The sequence below is a fragment of the Dromiciops gliroides genome, chromosome X, assembly GCF_019393635.1.
Source record: "Dromiciops gliroides isolate mDroGli1 chromosome X, mDroGli1.pri, whole genome shotgun sequence".
NCBI lineage: Eukaryota > Metazoa > Chordata > Mammalia > Microbiotheria > Microbiotheriidae > Dromiciops > Dromiciops gliroides.
Window position 1 is genome coordinate 66,652,212 of NC_057867.1, and position 19,542 is coordinate 66,671,753.

General features: G+C 36.7%; 1 protein-coding gene across 7 annotated transcripts in view; it reads right to left on the reverse strand.

Moving 5' to 3' along the window:
• The window catches only part of ATRX (ATRX chromatin remodeler), a 183,909-nt gene that overhangs the window by 131,338 nt on the left and 33,029 nt on the right, over positions 1–19,542 (reverse strand). For all 7 annotated transcript variants that reach the window (XM_043974368.1, XM_043974367.1, XM_043974363.1 and 4 more), the window contains exons 3-4: positions 5,752–5,864; positions 1,222–1,277 (exon numbers count right to left, since the gene is read on the reverse strand). In XM_043974368.1, the coding sequence (XP_043830303.1) occupies positions 1,222–1,277; positions 5,752–5,864 (169 nt within the window). The remainder of the gene's footprint in view (positions 1–1,221; positions 1,278–5,751; positions 5,865–19,542) is intronic.

A 19,542-nucleotide genomic window follows, 5' to 3' on the forward strand; every position in this document is an offset into this window, starting at 1 on the left:
GCCACATAATGAGAAGACAGGACTCATTGGAAAAGACAATGATATTTGGAAAGATTGAAGGCAAAAGGAAAAGGAGACAGCAGAGGATAAGAAGGACAGACAGTGTCATGGAAGCAACAAACATGAACTTGGACAGATTTAGGGAAAGAGTAGAGGACAGAAGTGCATGGTAACAAGATCCATGGGGTCATGAAGAATCAGACAATACTAAACAACAAATGAATAAGTAACACCATATGTTGAATTTGCTGACCTTAGTTGGTTAAAAGCAAAGTATATCTGTTCAAATTATGAAAACCATCCAACCTGATGCAAATATTCATCAATAATTTCTAGAGAACAGAAACATGCACAATCAAAACTGAATGAAATAATTTTCAAATCATTCTCCAAAGAGGGAGAAGGAAAGTCAAGAAAAGATGTACATTTTCCTTTCTTGATGACTTTCTCAATGCCATACTTACAAACATCCACCCAAATGATTGGCCCAAGATACATTAAGGATCAGCAAAGAATATGGAATATGGAGGATGGGAGATGAGGGGAAGAGGGTGAGACATAAGAGATTATTTTTTTTTTAAATCTATTTAATGTAAGGAATGTAGAGAACTTTTTCCAGAAGTTTGGCTGTGAAAGGGAGGACATACTTAAATAACAACTTGAGAGGGAGGCACTTAGAGACCTATGCATGAAAAGTTTCTACAACAAAATTTTTGTAAAAGACATATTTTAGCTACTTAGACAACAATATATTTAATTCTGGAAATGAAGATTCATTTTTGTTTAAACTATCAAACTGAAATAAAAAAGACTGACCATATTCCTTCTACAAATTAAGAAACACTGATATGTTAGTTTCTCATAAAGGAAGTAAGAAAGTCAACATTGTCAAGAGGTCCAGATTTACATAAATAAAAGAAGCTACCATAATTATTTGCTAGACATGGAAAAAAGGACATCTAATGTTATTTGCTTCTTTTCTTTCCCAAATAGATGCATATTTAAAAGTGGGAAAAAATAAAAACAGACCTATAATTTTAAGAAAAACAAATAATAGGAGAGCTATGAAATATTCTAAATTGCATTAGTAAACAATTATTTCTGAGATATTAAATACTCTATACCTTGAAGGATTTGCATTAATTGTATTCAATATGAAGTTTTTCCTATTTACTATCTGGGAAATATAACTATCTTGAAAATACTTCAAATTATTCTTACCTCTTCCTTGCTGATTTCCATTGGATCCGAACTATTTCCAGACCTACTGCCTTTATCTAGAAAAAAGAATCAATCAGGTACAGTATTTGTTTCATAAGAATTATTTCAAAGTTACCAAAGAATAAATAAAATTGCCAATAGAAGAATTAACTTCTGCCCTTATTTCTTAAATTAACGTGGTATTTGGGTGATAATGTAGTGACTACATTAGATTTAAAGTTAATACAGCGCTGTAACAACTAAGCAGTCTACTCGCCTTCAGTCTTTTCCTCAATAAAATTTAATTATGATGTAAGCACTGGATAATTTCATAAAAAGTGATGCCATTTTTATATCAAGAATCTACCACTACAAGTAAAACTTCAATGATACTTTACTCTCAAAGTGACCCTGTTCTCACAAAGCTTGTACAAGTAGAGCATTAGGACTAGAGCAGGGTCTAACCTAACAAGTAAAAAAAGGTGTTTAAGCCTGGGCATTGCAATGGACACTCTACAAAGTATGAGGCCTGGCCTAGGTAAATTTGGAAAGGCCTATGGCCACAAGACTACTGTTAAGGGAGGAACTTTTTTTGGACAAAAGAACTAAAAATTAAAGGTGCTAAATAGTGATAATCTATATCAGTGAAGGAAGTACTCACAGGAATGAAATCACAGATTCCTCAAGAACACTGAAGCAATTGACTGTTAACTTTCATTAAAACTTTGAGAAGTCCATTCCACTAAGAAAAATCATTAGTTCCAAAATGTAATACAATCTAAACTTATGAACCTTACCATTTTCTTCAAAAAGCCTGTCAATGTAAAATATATATGCAATTAATGTTCTCATATAATGACTGAAAAACAGTTTTAAGAAATTGACCATTAAACAAATGGTCACTAAAAGCACAAAAAAGTAAAATATGTCACAACTCAATTCCTATTGTAGAAACTGTCACTAAGGTAAATGAAAGTCAAGGTAGTTTTGTCACCTCTTTCTCAGGGCTTAGTTGAGCCCTCTAAGATTAAGGTTGAAGAGATGTCTACTTGTACTGGTCAAGGCAGCTTCCTTATCTGAGAGTTACCTATACCTGAGAAATAATAGATGCAGTCTCAATCCCATCTGTCTCCCTGAATGTGAGGAGCCCAAATTACTCTGTTCAAATATGGTTTAATTGTTCCAGGCTGGGAGAACTGAAGGGAGAAATGCTTAAGGTCCATGTAAGAAACAGGCACAAAAGGAAAAAGAGAAGAGCAAGACATAGAATGATTAGTCCAACTGATTCCATCTCCACAATTTCTCTTTCACCTGTCTCTAGGACATCATTTTCCCTACCAGTCTAATTTTCAGGTCCTCACTGACTCTTTTTTATTTTGGGGGGGGGGGGGGCAATTGGAGTTAAGTGACTTGCCCAGGGTCACACAGATAGTAAGTGTTAAGTGTCTGAGGCCGGATTTGAACTCAGGTACTCCTGACTCCAGGGCCAGTGCTCTATCCACTGCGCCACCTAGCTAGCTGCCCCCTCACTGACTCTTACCGGATTATTCAAAAACCCCACAACAGAGCAACAACTGCACTGGCTCCTTTTCCACAAACATATCTTAATCTATGGTTCTTATCAGGTCAATCTACTGTTAAAAACATTCAATGGCCACCCACAGCCTAAAAAATCAAGTTGAAACTTCTTAACACTAGAATTCAAGGATGTAAACCTAATTTCAACCTAACTCTCAAGTCTTACAATATTTAAGCACAGTTAGTCTAGAGCAAGGTGACATTCCCCAAACTATATTGTACTGTTTCCACTTCCTGGAGTAACTTTTTCTTACCTCCACCAATTGAAAACACTACTTTACATAAAAGATAAGCTCAAATGTCACCTTTTATATGAAAGTGTGTATGCCTAATCTACCCAAAGGGTGGGAGAGATCACAAAGCATTTTCTACTCCTCTTAAACACTGCTAATATTCTAACTGGTTCTTCTCTATGGTTGTGTCTTCTCAAGCTTCTGGACTGTCAGCTCCTTAAGGACAGGGACTTAAAAATCTTCATTAATTTTAGTAGCATGTTAAATGCCTGTTAAGGTGCAGTGTTCATAGTAAGCAAGTATTACATATTTTTTGAATGCTATGAAAGTCAAGCTCTTATATTATATGCTACCAATCAAAGCTATTCTGAAGCTATTTATGAAAAGAAATGCAGTGGATGGGTAGATAGAAAAAAGAATAACTGACTGGAACAGGTTAAATAGCCATTCTCAGTTATTGCAATTTACAAATGGAAGAATGGCCCATGCAACCTTTTCTCAAGGCACCACCATTAACCTATAATAAGAACAAATCTAACTGACTAAGGAAAAAATATTAATTAGCCTCTCTATGGCTGGACTAAAAATTCTCTAAAATGTCATCAAGCTATTAAAAAGCATCTGAAGAGGAGACAGCTAAGTGGCACTGTGGATAGAACACCAGCCCTGGATTCAAGAGGACCTGAGTTCAAATCCAGCCTCAGACACTTGACACTTAGCTGTGTGACCCTGGACAAGTCACTTAACCCTCATTGACCCCCCCCCCCCAAAAAAGGTATCTGAAGATCAAATGTGGAAAGAAGTTCACTGATCAACCCCAAAAAGAAACAAATAAAACATGCAAATCCCAATCCTGGAGGTTAGTAGTGCTCATGATGATGTAGGAAAGAATTTATTAATGGCTACATTTTTGAAGGAACTGACTTGCCCTAAGCAAGTCTCTGAAGCACAACTTCACTGGGATCAGAAAAGCAAGAACCTACAAGTGACTCTCATTCTCATTCAGTGCTCAAACTGATTAAATGCAAGGCAAATGAACATGTAGGAAGAACTATACTAAAACCCAGAGAATACCTCAACCAAGGAGAGGATAAGAGGAAGGGAAGAAAGTAGAAACCAATAATCCCTAAGGACCAATGAGGCAAAAATTTTAAATAAAATATTATTAAGGAGACTACAGAAACATCTCATAAAAATGATATACCATTGTCAGGTTGGATTTATACCAGGAATACAACATGTGTTCAATATGATGAAAACAACCATAATAATAAGAATAAAAATAAGATAACTTTAAAAACAGATGCTAAAATTAAAGAACATCGATTTTAGCTACCTCTAACACTAGACATTCAGTGCAAACTGACTTGCTAGCTCTGGTTGGAAATAGAAAAGTTAAATCCTAAAAAAGGAAGCATATCTAAGGTTCAAGAAGAGGCTGAGCTCTAACAGGGTGTTTTTGGTTTCAGTGGAGAAAAAATTAATGCTTAATAGTTTTAAAGACTATATACAGGGGGTAGCTAGGTGGCACGATGGATAGAGTATCAGCCCTGGATTCAGGAGGACCGAGTTCAAATCCGGCCTCAGATACTTGACATTTACTAGCTGTGTGACCCTGGGCAAATCACTTAACCCTCACTGCCCCACCAAAAAAAAAAAAAAAATTTAAAGACTATATACAGTAACAGTAGTTGCTTTAGAAGGGCCAGAGACAAAGAGAGCAAACAATTACTGGAATAGAGACTGACTGCCCAAAGGTAATGTAGGTGAGTTCTCGGAGGGAATTGGAGTGGCGGGTGGGTGGACCAGGGATATGGAGAGGAGAAAGGGTCCCTGTTAACAGCAAGGACACCACTAATAAAGGGAACTGTTTCCCCATGGGGTCAGAGCCTGATAGTAAATCCTTGTCTTTAGAAAAATATGAAGCTGTCAGCAAGGCTAAAACTTAAGTCTTAGGAGGTTACTGTGGGAACATTGCAACTAGGAGGATAATGAGCATCATCTCAAAGGCAAAGGGGTCACTGTGTACCATATTTTAAGCCATTTTTGCACACATGTCCAAAGTTCAACAATCTCAATAATGGTATAAGTTGCTAAAGGACTAGAACTCTACATTGAATTTCTTTTGTATCCCTTACTAGGCAATGAACTTCATCTAAGATGTTATAGACTCAATGGCCACCTCCAGTTATTCAATTCAATCCTAAGTAGGAAAAGGTCAAATTGAATGTTTAGAAAAGACAAGTTCTTACAGCAACCTATAGTAGGAGATGAAATTCAAAAAAAAAACCAGTAGGAATCTCTGATTTCTTTGCTATTCAAATGGAGTCACTATGTGAATTTAAACATTTCTGAAGACTAAAGCAAGTGCTGCAAGCTGCTTCACTTAGCCGAGATGGTGAGAACCATCAGAGTATGGTCATTCTATCATAAGTATGGCTTTGACTTGTGTTAAAAATCCTACTGATCTTTATGATTTGAGTAATTGAAGTTTTGCCTATGTGACCATAGGTACCATCAATCCTATGCTACATCAAAAGTTTTCTCCATGTAAATGTTATATACTTCACAAATTTATTCACCACAGCTCAGTTTCTTGGGAAAGTTTCTGAATAAGCAGAAATCTCAACTAAAACTAGTCTTTGTTAACAGAACATACAAGGGCAAAGCAGAAAGCTAAATTTATTTGAAAATATTCAAAGATTCTAAAAGTTGGACCCATCAGATTTTTCCCATTTACCTATAACCTTGTTCAATGTCAGTCTTGGAGGAGAATGTGCGTCTTCAGATTCTTCAGAAGAGTGTGCCAGAAAGTCATGAAGTTTCTGCACCAATGTATTCAACTTGCTTTCACTGTCAAAAATAGAAAACTTTAGTCTGTGAGGTTAACACTTAAGATCTACCAAAAGGAAAAAAAAAAAGTAGAATTCTTCAAAACCTGAATATTCAAATATATCCACAAAAGATCTTTAAGGATTTTTATATTCACTAAGAAAATCAAAATGACCAAGAATGACCCATTAATATGCTAAAATAAAAGTATACCAGCTCTCAAAAGACAATACTAAGTGATGAATTCAAAAGTCTTAATTTCTTTTTAAAAAGCACATTTTAAACTGCCAAGTATATTAAGATATTTCATATAATTGGTTACAGTAACATGGGAAATTTTTCAATAATTTAATAAAAATTCTTACCAAATTTATTCATTTTATGAATAGTGGAGGCAGGAATATACCAAATCATCAACCCACCCCCTACTTCCCTTGCTTATTCAAAATGCTTTTAAGGGGCAGCTAGGTGGCGCAGTGGATAGAGCACCGGCCCTGGAGTCAGGAGTACCTGAGTTCAAATCCAGCCTCAGACACTTAACACTTTACTAGCTGTGTGACCCTGGGCAAGTCACTTAACCCCAATTGCCTCACTAAAAAAAAAAAAATGCTTTTAAAAATATCAATACTTGGGGGCAGCTAGGTGGCACAGTAGACAGAGCACTGGCCCTGGATTCAGGAGGACTGAGTTCAAATCCGTCCTCAGACACTTGACATTTACTAGTGGTGTGACCCTGAGCAAGTCACTTAACTCCAATTGCCTCACCAAAAATAAATGAATGAATGAATGAATAAATAAAAATAAAAATCAATACCAGAAACTACTGGAGAGGCAAGGTGGTATAATGAAAAAAGGATTGGATTTAGACACAATAAGATCTGGGTTCAAATTCTGCTTTATAAATTTGCTAGTAGAGTAACCAAGGGGAAGTCATATTTAACCTCTCTTACTTAGTTTTTTCCAGGGCAAAATGAGAACAGGGCTCTGACTTCTAAAGCCTCTTCCAGCTCTAAATATATGATTCAATGATAAAATTAAGAGAGTTTTCAGGGGGAGAAAGTAGTATTAATTCATCGCTGAGTTACAAAGACCAAAGAAATGAAATCAGAACACTGAGAACTTGGAAAGGATCTTAAAACCATTTTACACATGAGCAAATAAAGCAAAGTGACTTACACACAGTCAGATAAGAAAGTAGCAGAACTGGGGTTTTAACCCAGGTTCTGTGACCTCAAATTAAGAGATTACTCTATACCAAATGGCCTCACTTCCTGCAATACTCACACACTGATCGCCTTATAATTCTTCAGCAAAAGAGCACCTCAGGATTCAAAATGGCAAAGATGCCTTGGATCTTCAGATTTCTCCAAACCCTGGACCTTAGACCTCACTCCAGCTGCAAACTTGTCCCAAGTGAAGGAAACTAAGACTAGTTCTATCTATTAACTACATCATCTGGTCAGGCAAGATGGGGAAGGGCCGATGGGATGGAAAACACCCAATTCCAGGGCCAGGAATACATCAAGAAATGCTCCTGATAAACAAAGTGGTGATTGGGTTCTACATTGCTATTAACATTACACTACAATGATAAGATCAAAAGGATATAAACAAACAGTTCTCAAAAGAAGTGTTAGAAACTATTAACAACAATATGATATGAAAGCACGAAATCACTGATAAGAGAAGGTAAATCAAAATAACCCTAAGGGTTTTGCTTCACAATCAACAAATTGAAAAAGATAAAAAAAATTAAGACTAATCAATAACAGGAAAGGTAGTAGAAATGATCCCTTGTACAGACGTAGGGAATCTAACCCAGAATGCTGAATATCTAGTAGTCATTGTGTCTATCATCATGCTTAATGTTTTTCTTGGATACAAGATACAGTCTAAGAGTGAGGGATGGGGCAGACAAGAGATATGAATATGGAATAAAAACCAAAGATAAATATAAAACTGGGAGTCAAGAAGATCTAGGTTTGATTCCTGCCTAAAACACTTAATATTAAATTGGTAAAGCCTAACCATGAACACTGAATATTTCTCCAATTATTTAAATAATTCTTTATTTCTTTAAGGAGCATTTGTATTTGAATCTATAAGTATGTTCTATGCTTTAGTGGATTGATATCCACATACTTTATGTATTTTGTAGTTATTTTGAATGGGATTTGCCTTTCTATTCTTGTTGTTAAAATATCAAAGTTCATTTGAAGAAACAAAAAAACTAGAATACAAAAGGAAATAATTGTAAAAGGTAAACATGAAGAGGGAATAACATTGATAAACATCAATCTCTATTATAAACAGAAGTCACCAAAACGACCTGCTACTAGTTTGAAACTAGAATAGATCAATGGAACAGACTATACAAGGGAGAATCAGAAACAACACAAGTCAAAAAAACAGTATTCAATAAAGCATAAAAAATAAATTACTCAGGAAAATACTTCCACCTAATAAAAACTGCTAGGAAAAGTAAAAATTACTCAGGCAGAAATCACACTTAAGCCAAGACCATATACATATTCCACAATAAATTTTAAATGGACATGTGACCTTAATATTAAATATCATACCACTAAAAACTGAGAAGAGACACAGATCATATACCTTTCACAGTTATGAGTGGGACATGTATTTAACAAAACCAGGGGCTAGAGAAAATTACAAAAGATGAAATGAGTTAACTGATTACAGGAAACTAAATGAACAGCTTCTATAAAGAGGATCAGAAAAGCACATGAATGGGAAAAAAAAGTGTTTGTATCTTATTTCTCAGATAAGAGTCTGATATCGAAGATACATAAGCAACTAAGAGATAAATATATAAGACCAAAAAGTCATTTCCCAATAGATGAGTGACCAAAGGATATGAACAAACAATTCTCAAAAGAATTACAAACTATAAACAAATGAAAGAATGAACTGAATTGCTAATAATGAGAAATGCAAATCAAAACAATCCCACGGTTTCACTACAAACCCTGCAAATTGCCAATGATGACATAAAATGGAAACAGTCAATGCTGAAGGGGTTGTGTGTTGCTAATGGGGCTGTAAATTAGTATAGCCATGTGAAATTCTGAAAATAAGTAACTAAAATGTCAATATCATCTGATTTAGAGATTCAACTATTAAACTCATACTCCACGTTGATAAGAAGAAAATCCTCATACACACCAAAATATTTAAATAGGAAAGAACTGGCATACCCCAAAAGGCTGTCAATTGGAGAATGGAGAAATGTGGTACATGAATATAATGGAATATTACTTCCCTAAGAAGAAACAAACATGACGAATAGAGAAGCATATAAAAATATTTACAAAGAGACACAGAGCAAGTAAGAAGAGCCAAGAATATAATGCACAATGATTACAAGATGGAAAGAACAACCACACACACAAAAATAAAGTGAATGTTGAAAATATATAAAGAAACAAGCATGGGGGCAGCTAGGTGGCAAAGTGGATAGAGCACTAGCCCTGGATTCAGGAGGACCTGAGCTCAAATCCAGCCTCAGACACTTAACACTTACTAGCTGTGTGACCTTGGGCAAGTCACTTAACCCCAACTGCCTCACCAAAAACAAACAAACAAACAAACAAAAAAACAAGCATGGCTCCCTAGCATAGATACAAGAGAGAACACTGCAACCCACTACTTTTGTGAGTTAGGAGGTCCAACATTATGGTATATTACTCATACTTTTAGACTTTTCTTGATATAATGGTCACTTTTGCCAATTGTTTTCATCTTTTATAATTTTTCTTGAATAAAAATTATGTTATACAAGATGGCTCTACAGGAGGAGGAGGGATGCTGTGGGAAATTTGGGTAATGTTAAGAAAAAGATATAAATTTGCTTTTTAAAAAAGGATAAGGGGGACAGCTAGGTGGCGCAGTGGATAAAGCATTAGCCCTGGACTCAGGAGGACCTGAGTTCAAATACAGCCTCAGACACTTGACACTTACTGGCTGTGTGACCCTGGGCAAGTCAATTAACCCTCATTGCCCTGCCCCCCCCCCAAAAAAGGATAAGGATTGTGAAAAGGCCTTTAGATTTTATAATTAAGAAATTATTAGTAACTTTGAAGATGCAGTTTCAGTTAAATGAAAGGTGTTTAGAAAAGTGTGAAAAGAGAGGAAGTAAAAGACATTGGGTGGGTAGACACATCCCTCAAGAAGTTTAGTCATGAAGAGCAGGACAGATATAGAACAATAGTCGATGGAGATGACGAAGGAGACATGGATAAACTTGTAGGAAGCAAGAAAGATGCTGATAATTAGTGAAAGAATGAAGAGTAGAAGAAATGACAACAAGGGACCACAGGGAGGGGGGTTTAGTTATAAATATGATGTGATTTTAAAGTGTACTCTCTCAATCATCTTATCAATGGCAGTTAATGAAAGCATTAAAAGATATATACCACTTGAATAAAACTTCATATCCAACTACATGTCAAGTATATCAATCCCAATAAAATCCCAACCAATCAATGAAGCAAGAAAATTTTCTTCATCCAGAATGTATATGTACAAAAAGAAAACAAAAAAACCTTTCATTCCAAAACCATATGAAACTGAAATTAAATTACAATATTTCCCTCAACAGGGAGACATATTTGTGGAACTCAACTCATCTTTAATTAATTTTAGATTTAGTAAACTTTTCTGTGATCAAAATTAAAATCTGAAGAAATATTTAGAAAAAGACTTCATATTTTAATATTTCCTAGACATCATCATTACATCTCATCTTTCACCTTGTGTATATACACTTTTTTTTTTTGTGGGACAGTGAGGGCTAAGTGACTTGCCCAGGGTCACACAGCTAGTAAGTGTCAAGTGTCTAAATCCGAATTTGAACTCAGGTCCTCCTGAATCCAGGGCTGGTGCTTGATCCACTGTGCCACCTAGCTGCCCCCGCATATACACTTTTAATGTGAAATGACAAAACTTTTGTTTTATCAAGTCTATGGGGAAAAAAACACTTCAATACTGACAAAGTTTCATTCAAAGTTCAACTCAGAAGCTACCACCCACTTAAAGCAGTTCCTGATTCTCTTCCCATCTTGAAATTACTTTGCATGTAATTCTACATACATGCAGTATGCCATCTTGCCTCCACCTTCGATAGCAGGTCTGAAGCCCCTTTAAAGAAAGGACTACTTTCATTTTCTCCTTGTAACGCCAAAGCCCAAAACTCACTGTGCTGGTACAAATAGCAGGTGCATATAAAAAGCTGTTGAACTTAACTGACTCTAAAACACAAAATCAACTCCTTTTCTTCCTGGGAAGTTTATCAAACCTGTACTGTTCAGACAATCTCTAAAATAGTCAGCAGTGTGATAACAAAACATATGGCACTCACACATCTGCATCATATAACTCCATTAAAAAATCCCAGGGAGCATTTAAAATAATCAAAACAGCAATCAATAAAGAAGTATTTATTAACTTAGACCAGACTAAATTCTTTAAAAATACTTGTTGATTAATTGCTATATTGAATGTTTTAAATTGTCATATCAAAGGTAGCTAGGCAGTGAGGTGGACAGAGAGCCAGGCCTGGTGTCAGGCAGGAAGAGTAATCTTCCTGAGTTCAAATCTGGCCTCAGACATGTACTAACTGTGTGGCCCAGGGCAAGTCACTTGACCCGGTTTGCCTCAGTTTCCTCATCTGAAAAATCAGCCAGAGAAGGAAATGCCAAATTACGCTAATATCTTTACCTAGAAAACACCAAATGGGGTCAAAAACAGATGAACACAACCAAACAACAATGGGTCAGACACTGCAGAAGATACAAAAGAGATCAAAAGTAGTCCATGAACTCAAGAAGACCACATATACACACAGGACTGAGAGCTGAGATAAGGTAGCCTTAGATAGGAAGGCATGGGGCACCTAGATGGTGCAGTGGATAGAGCACGGGCCCTGGAATCAGGAGTACCTGAGTTCAAATCCGGATTCAGATACTTAACACTTACTAGCTGTGTGACCCTGGGCAAGTCACTTAACCCCAATTGCCTCACTTAAAAAAAAACCAAAAAACAGAGAGTATGAGAAAGGTGAGAGACCAGTAGGAACACCATAAAATGTAGTAATTCCTTGATGTGTTAAATGATTTGGATAAAAGTTTGTTCTCCCTCTTTTTATTTCTTGCTAAAAGAGATAGTTTTCTGTGAGAGGGAAGGAGATGTTGGGAAATATAGGTGATATTGAAAATATATATCGAGACTTTTTTTTAAATGAAATATTAGTCACTGTTATAAAGTCTTTTCATCACCTTTTCAGAAATAATTACAGCCAAATAAATTAAATGCATTTTAGAAAAAAAAAAGTTGATTATACCTTGGTTGTGCTAATAGCAACGATTCTTAAAATCAGAAATTCATTCTGACATTTTGATCCTAATCATTTCATTTAAAGATCACATCTAATTTATTCTTGCTGTTCAGGCAAAAGCCAATAATTCTGTTCTACAGAGAACTGTCTCCCTAATGAGGTTAAAAACCAAATGCAAAATAAAAAAAGAAAAAGAAACAAAACAAAACAAATTATTTGACATTTTGCATAGAGACCTGTCTGCCTCCGTTTTCTTATCTGTAAAAATGGGAATAGTACTTCCCTCCCAGAGTGGTTGTGAGGATTTACTGAGTTCAAATATATAGAGGGGGGCAGTTAGGTGGTGCAGTGAATAAAGCACAAGCCCTGGATTCGGGAGGACTGAGTTCAAACCCGACATCAGACACTTGACACTTAATAGCTGTATAGGCAATGAGTAGATTTCATTTGAAAAAGGCACTAAAATAGAGAATCACCAAAAAAAACTAGTTGAAATAATAACTTTAGCAAACATAAAACATCAGCATTCTAAATATCACTAACAAAATCCAGAAGTAAGAGAAAGAGAAATGCTATTTTAAATAACTGTAAAACAATATAAAATACTTGGGAGTCTACCTGCCACGGCAAGACCAGGAGAACTATATTAACACAATTACAAAACACCTTTCAAACAAATAAAATTATATCTAAACAAGTGGAAAAAATGTCGATTGCTCATGGGTAAGGCCGAACAGTATTATGACAGAAAAGGAAAATGATCAATGCTGAAGAGGATGAGAGGAAAATGGGACACTAATGCACTTTTGGTAGAGTTGTAAACTGATTCAATCATTCTGGAGAGCAATTTGGAACTATGCCCAGAAAGCTATAAAACCATGCCTACCCTTTGATCCTGTAATACCACAGCCAGTTTTCTATCCCAAAGATATTAAAAAAAAAAAATAGGAAAGGGATCTATATGTACAAAATTTTTTCTAACAGTTCTTTTTGTGGTGTCAAACAATTGAAAATTGAGGAGATGTCCAACAATTGGAGAATGGCTGAATGTGTTGTAGAATATGATTGTCATGGAATACTGTTGCTATAAGAAACAACAAGCAGGATAATGTCAGAAACATCTGGACTTACCTGATGAAAAGTGAAGTGAGAAGAAACAGGAGAACATTGTATACATTAACGGCAATAATATACAATGATCAACTACAAATGACTCAGCTACTCTCAGAAATACCAAGATCCAAGATAAACAACAAATATTCATGATGAAAAAGAACTGAGAGAATCTGAATGCAGACTAAAGCATACTATTTTTTATTTTGGGGGGGGAGGGGGGTTGGTTTTTTTTTCTTTTCTTCCACAAAATGACTAATATGGAAATATGTGGTAGAAAACAACTTAAGATTTAATTGGTTAATCTTTACCAAAACAGGGGCAGCTAGGTGGTGCAGTGGATAGAGCACCGGCCCTGGAATCAGGGTGACCTGAGTTCAAATCCAGCCTCAGGCACTTAACACGTGCTAGCTGTGTGACCTTGGGCAAGTCACTTAACCCCAATTGCCTCACTAAAAAAAAAAAAAAGAAAAAAAGAAAAAGAATCTTTACTAAAACAAACAAAAAATAAAATCAAAAAAATTATTACATTTAAAAACTGAGTCAATATGCAGCCCACAGGGATCTTTATGTAGGATTTGTGGCCCTCATTGCTACTTGATTTTGTCACACTACTGCTCCAGATAAAAAGGGAGAGAGAAAGGATTAAAGAAAAGGAGTCAAAAAGAAGTAGCATGGTCTAATGGCAAGATGACTAAACATTGGTCCTAAAATCGGGTTTCTATTCTAGTCCCACCAATGCCATTAGTTGGCAGTAAAGTCATATCCTCAACAGGCCTTAGTTTCTCCATCTCTAAATGAAGCAATTGGAGTAAGTCAAGTCTCTGGCCCATTTTAGCTCTAAAATTCTTTATTTCAGAAGAGAGAGCCTGATTTTCTTAACAACTAGGTATTAAGAACATAAGAGATACAGAAAGGATGAGGAGATAAAGTAGCAAAGAAATCTAAAGTTAGCACCCTAAGGAACAGTACTATCCAAGTCACTGGCCCAGAAGCCCTGGAACCATGTGCTCCCAGCAACATTGTCACATGCCTAACCCAGCCAGCCCATTCAGAATGGAAATAGTGAAGAATTAAAATAGCAGGTCAACACTCCAACAAGCCCTTAAAAATTCACCTCAGTCTCATTCTGAATCTCCACATTGCCCTTCAACCACTTCCTGATTAATCTCTAATTAAAAATACCAGAAACAAAATGCTTGTAATACTCCAAAAGATCAGATCTCATCTACATGGGTAGTGTAATATTCTTTTCTGTTCTTTGTATACTGTAATGCTCCTATTGATTGATGCTTGTTCTTTCTTATGCTTTCTTCTCCCATTCTTTCAATTACCATCATCACACAGCTATATCTAACACTGATCTCTCCAGAGAACCCAAATCTCCAACGGCCTGGTGAACATGTCAACCTGGAATTCTCACCCAGTTCCCACAGGCAAGTCGAATTCATTATGGACAAAATTTGAAATCAGGCTGTCCCTTAAATCTGCCTCTTACTCTCAAAGTGCCAATTTCTTTTGAAAATACCACCTTAAGAATCATTTTTGACTGGAGAAAAAGTTGTAAAATACTGTTCATTCTAGATCCACAAAAACTTTAGTATCATTCCCCTTCTTTCTGTTCCCACACATGCTCCTACCACCAAATTTCATGCCTTCATCCCTCTTACCCAGATGTCATAAGACCCACCTAACTAGTTTCCCTGTTTCCAGTCTTTTCCTATCTCTGATCAGTCCTCTATACAGCTGTCAACCTAGCATTACAACAAAAACCATCAGCAAAATTTACACTGCCTCCAGCAAATTCACAGTAAGGGTGGTGATCATAATCTCACAAGGAACTGGACAAAAACAGTATGGTTAGAAGAGATAAGCAGGAAAACTGCGTTCTGCTTAAGGGCAGAACAGACATGGAATCAGTGTTTGATACATATATAAAATGGTACAATATTTGAAAATTGAAAACAAAAAACCACTATTCATCAATAATAAAACAAAATATTAGTTAAGTTGATGAAGAGGAAAAACAAATGGCCAAAATCTAAAATTTTAAAATAATTCACAAATCCAAAAGGAAATAAAGGAAGTAGTAGATAGTAGAAACTATCTCCCAATTGGCCCCAAAACCAGTAACTTAAAATGAAATGAGTGGGGGGCAGCAAAGTGGCACAGTGGATAGAGCACCGGCCTGAGTCAGGAGTACCTGAGTTCAAATCCAGCCTCAGACACTTAACACTTACTAGCTGTGTGACCCTGGGCAAGTCACTTAACCCCAATTGCCTCACTAAAAAAAAAAAATGAAATGAGTGAATGTTTCCAAAAATACTGAATACCCAGATTAACAGAACCAATTATTAAATAAAGTAATTTCAGAAAATGAAATGAACAAAAGAAACATAAAGGAAAAGCCCAGTAGCAAAGGGATTTACAAGTGAATTCTATCAAACATTCAACAAACAGTTCCAATGTTATAGAAATCCTTTGCAAAAATGGGAGAAGGGGGGCAGCTAGGTAGCGCAGTGGATAGAGCACTGGCCCTGGATTCAGGAGGACCTGAGTTCAAATCTGGCCTCAGACACTTAACACTTACTAGCTTGTGTGACAATGGACAAGTCACTTAACCCCAACTGCCTCACCAGGAAAAAAAAAATTTGGAGAAGGGGTCCTATGAAACTCCTTTTCAAACAAATACAGTCCTGAAACCCAAATCCAAGAGAGAGGGGGGAAAATTATAAACCAATATCTAACAAACATTGATGTAAAATTATGGAATATTTGCAAAAAGACTACAGCAACTTATTAAGATCATACACTGTGAATTCAATGTTAGTGTAGCATTAGAATAGAAAAAACACATGTCATTCCTTAATACGGCTAATTGTATTTTTCAAAAAGCAAGAGAAAATATTAATTGTAATGGATAAATTCTAGCAGATTTTCCACCAAGACTGGGATAAAGCAAGGTTGTGCATCGTCACCATTATTATTTAATGTAGTTCTTGAAATGCTAACTATAGCAATGACAAGAAAAACTAAATTGAGGTAATAAATTGATCAGTAGAGTTTATATTTCATTCTGGAAGCAACAGGAAAACCAATAAAGATTCTTGAACAAGGAGATTCTATGGTCAAATATGTATTTCAGAATTAGTTATTTGGCAGCGAAGTAGAAGGACGGACAGGGGAAAAGACACTAGAAGTAAGGAGACCATTATCCAACAGCCCAAAAAAGAGGTGATAAGGGTCTGAATAGAAGTGGTTTCTTAAATGGAAATGAATATGGTGGTACTTCCCTTAAACAATATCCATGAGATTAGGGGGTGAGATATATGATGAGCCAGAAAGATAGACAGAATACAGTCTGAGAAATAGAGATCCAGGAGAAAATAGTGCTGAAAAAACTCTTGGAGAACAGTTTCCCAGAAAAGGTAAGAAAATATATGAATCTAATTTTATGTAAAATAAAAATTTATGTACAAGAAAAGGCAATGCATCCAAAATAAGCAAAGAAACAATTCTGAAGGGGAAATCCTTGCATCAAAAACATTTGTAAATTGATGAAGTTTGGAAGGACTAGAGAAAAATGTAGCTTGAAAAGATCTGTGGCAGAGGGTGCCCTAAGAAAGAAATTAATCAATAAAAAGAGAATTAAGGAAGCCCCAAAGGTGGAGGTCTTAAAAGCATGAGCAAATGGCAACAATTAGAGCACCAGACTGGCACAGCTGTGCTGAGAGACAACCCAGGCCCAAGGGCTCTTAGATCCATGGCATACTGCCCTAAGTCACCTGCAAGGGCCTTGAAGATCCAGCACTCAGATCCTCAAAGATCAACGGGAGCCTAACCTCAAGAAATGGAGGTTAGCACAAGAACACAGGGGAGCTGGTCAAGACCAAGCAGGGCTGACAACCTTACCCAAAAGGACAGTAAGGGGCAGTGCCTGGTCCTAGAATAAAGCCCCAATTCGGTAAATAAATCTGGACAGACAAGTAAGCCCAAGAACACACTGACTGACCAGTATATAAAAAAAAAAAATTGTTAATCTAGAGATCCCTCAAGAGACATCATAAAAACTGCAAGCATTGAGCCAAAGGAAATAATGAATTTTCGACAAGGACAATATGAATACCTAGGCAAAGCAGTGCAAGATATATTAAAAAAGGGAATAAAAGCTCCTGAAACAAAGCTTAAAATAGTTTGAAAGTGATACACTTTAGCCAACATTAGTGACTCCCTGCAAAATAGACAAGATCAAACAAAAATCAATTACTATATGAAAGAGGAAAAATTATTAGAACAAAATCAAAAGATGAAAAAGATAAAAGACAATGTAAGAAATGTGGCATCAAAAACAACTGACCTGGAAAATGTCAAGGATTAATAATTTAAGAATCACTGGATCGAAACCAATCTATAAAATGTACCAGATAAAACAGTGATAGAGAAATCCAGAAAAAGTCAGTGAGTCCTTCTCTGATCCATGTCTGGCATAGGTGGGAAGACAGCAATCTACAGACACTGGCAACACAGGGTTGGAGGAGTATGCCATGCATAGAATACTCCAGGGCTCAGGAAGAGCTATGCACCAGCAAAAAAGGAAGTTCCAGAACCATCGCCTCAAGAACCATATGGGGTACTGCAAATAGCACAAATACCAAGAGGAAGCTTTCTCACCCAGTGCTGGGATGCAGTTCCAGGGTGGAGTGAGAAAGACACCTGCACACAGCAGTGCTGTTACTAGGTATGGAGGCCCTAGGTGATGTACTGAGAGAGGAAGAAGTTCAGAAGTCATCAGCTGCAGTGGTGAAGCTCAGACCTCAAGGTCAGAGCATTTAGCCCAGGCTGCAAAGGGTTAGAGTTAGGAAACCCAACTCAAAAGGGAATGTGTAATTCTGCCACTTTGTTTTTTTTTTGGTTTTTTGCGGGGCAGTGGGGGTTAAGTGACTTGCCCAGGGTCACACAGCTAGTAAGTATCAAGTGTCTGAGGCTGGATTTGAACTCAGGTACTCCTGAATCCAGGGCCGGTGCTTTATCCACTGTGCCACCTAGCTGCCCCCTAATTCTGCCACTTTGAACCAACAGTGTTCTCGAGCTAGCCGATGAGGGCAGAGTATAAGCAGAAGTGCATGCTTGTAGACACAAATGCAGGTCAGCAACTGGCAGAGCTCACACCAGGAGGGAGAGCAATTGGACTGTATTTGCCCTGAATCAGATCCTTTTGGGAGCATTGAAAGTTTGCATGTCCCCAGCCTGTCCTAGAGATCCTAGAATAACATAACACTCAATGCCCAAAGAAAGTAGTAACAGGACCAGTCCACACCGCCTTCCAAAAGTATGGCAGAGGCCAGTCCTAGCAACAAGTCCAAAGTTAAGAAGTAGGCTGAAAGAATGGGCAAACAAAAAAAGAACCACACTATATTAAGCTATTGTAAGGGCAAAGATGACCAATATACAAACACAGAAGAGAACAACTCATTCAAAGTTAAGTCTGCGAGGCAGCTAGGTGGCGCAGTGGATAAAGCACCGGCCCTGGATTCAGGAGTACCTGAGTTCAAATCCAGCCTCAGACACTTGACACTTACTAGCTGTGTGACCCTGGGCAAGTCACTTAACCCTCATTGCCCTGAAAAAATAATTTTTAAAAAATTTTAATGTGCACCTGGTTTCTTTAAAACACACACACACACACACAGAGTAAAGTAACTCTAATTTCCATCAGCAATTCTGCTTGGTCTGGACTTTGGGGGGGGGGGGGGGAATTACTGGACTTTCTGAAAACCATGATTAAAACAGAACAAAGTGATGGAGAATATATTTCAATAACTTATAAATTAAAACTTCCTGAATCTACTAGAACCAGAGGGCAAATTTAAGAAATAAACGATTCCTATAAGAAAACCCAAAAGGAAAAGTCTCAGAAATTTCATAGCCAAAATCCAATGATCTCACATCAAAAAACAACAAAAATCTTCTAAGTACCCAGAATGGAGGTCAAATAACAAGGAACCAGAGAAAAGGTCACTTGGTAGCTTCTACCAAAACCCAAAGGAGGTCTTGAAATACACTAAAATTTATGACCCAGAATAACTTGCCCTGAAAACTTGAGTATCATTCCTAAAGGGAAAAATGGATCTTTAATGGAATAGAGGACTTTCAAACAATTATGATGCAAAAACTAGACTTGAGCTGGAAATGCAAACACAAGGATTAAGGGAAAATGAGAAAGATACATTC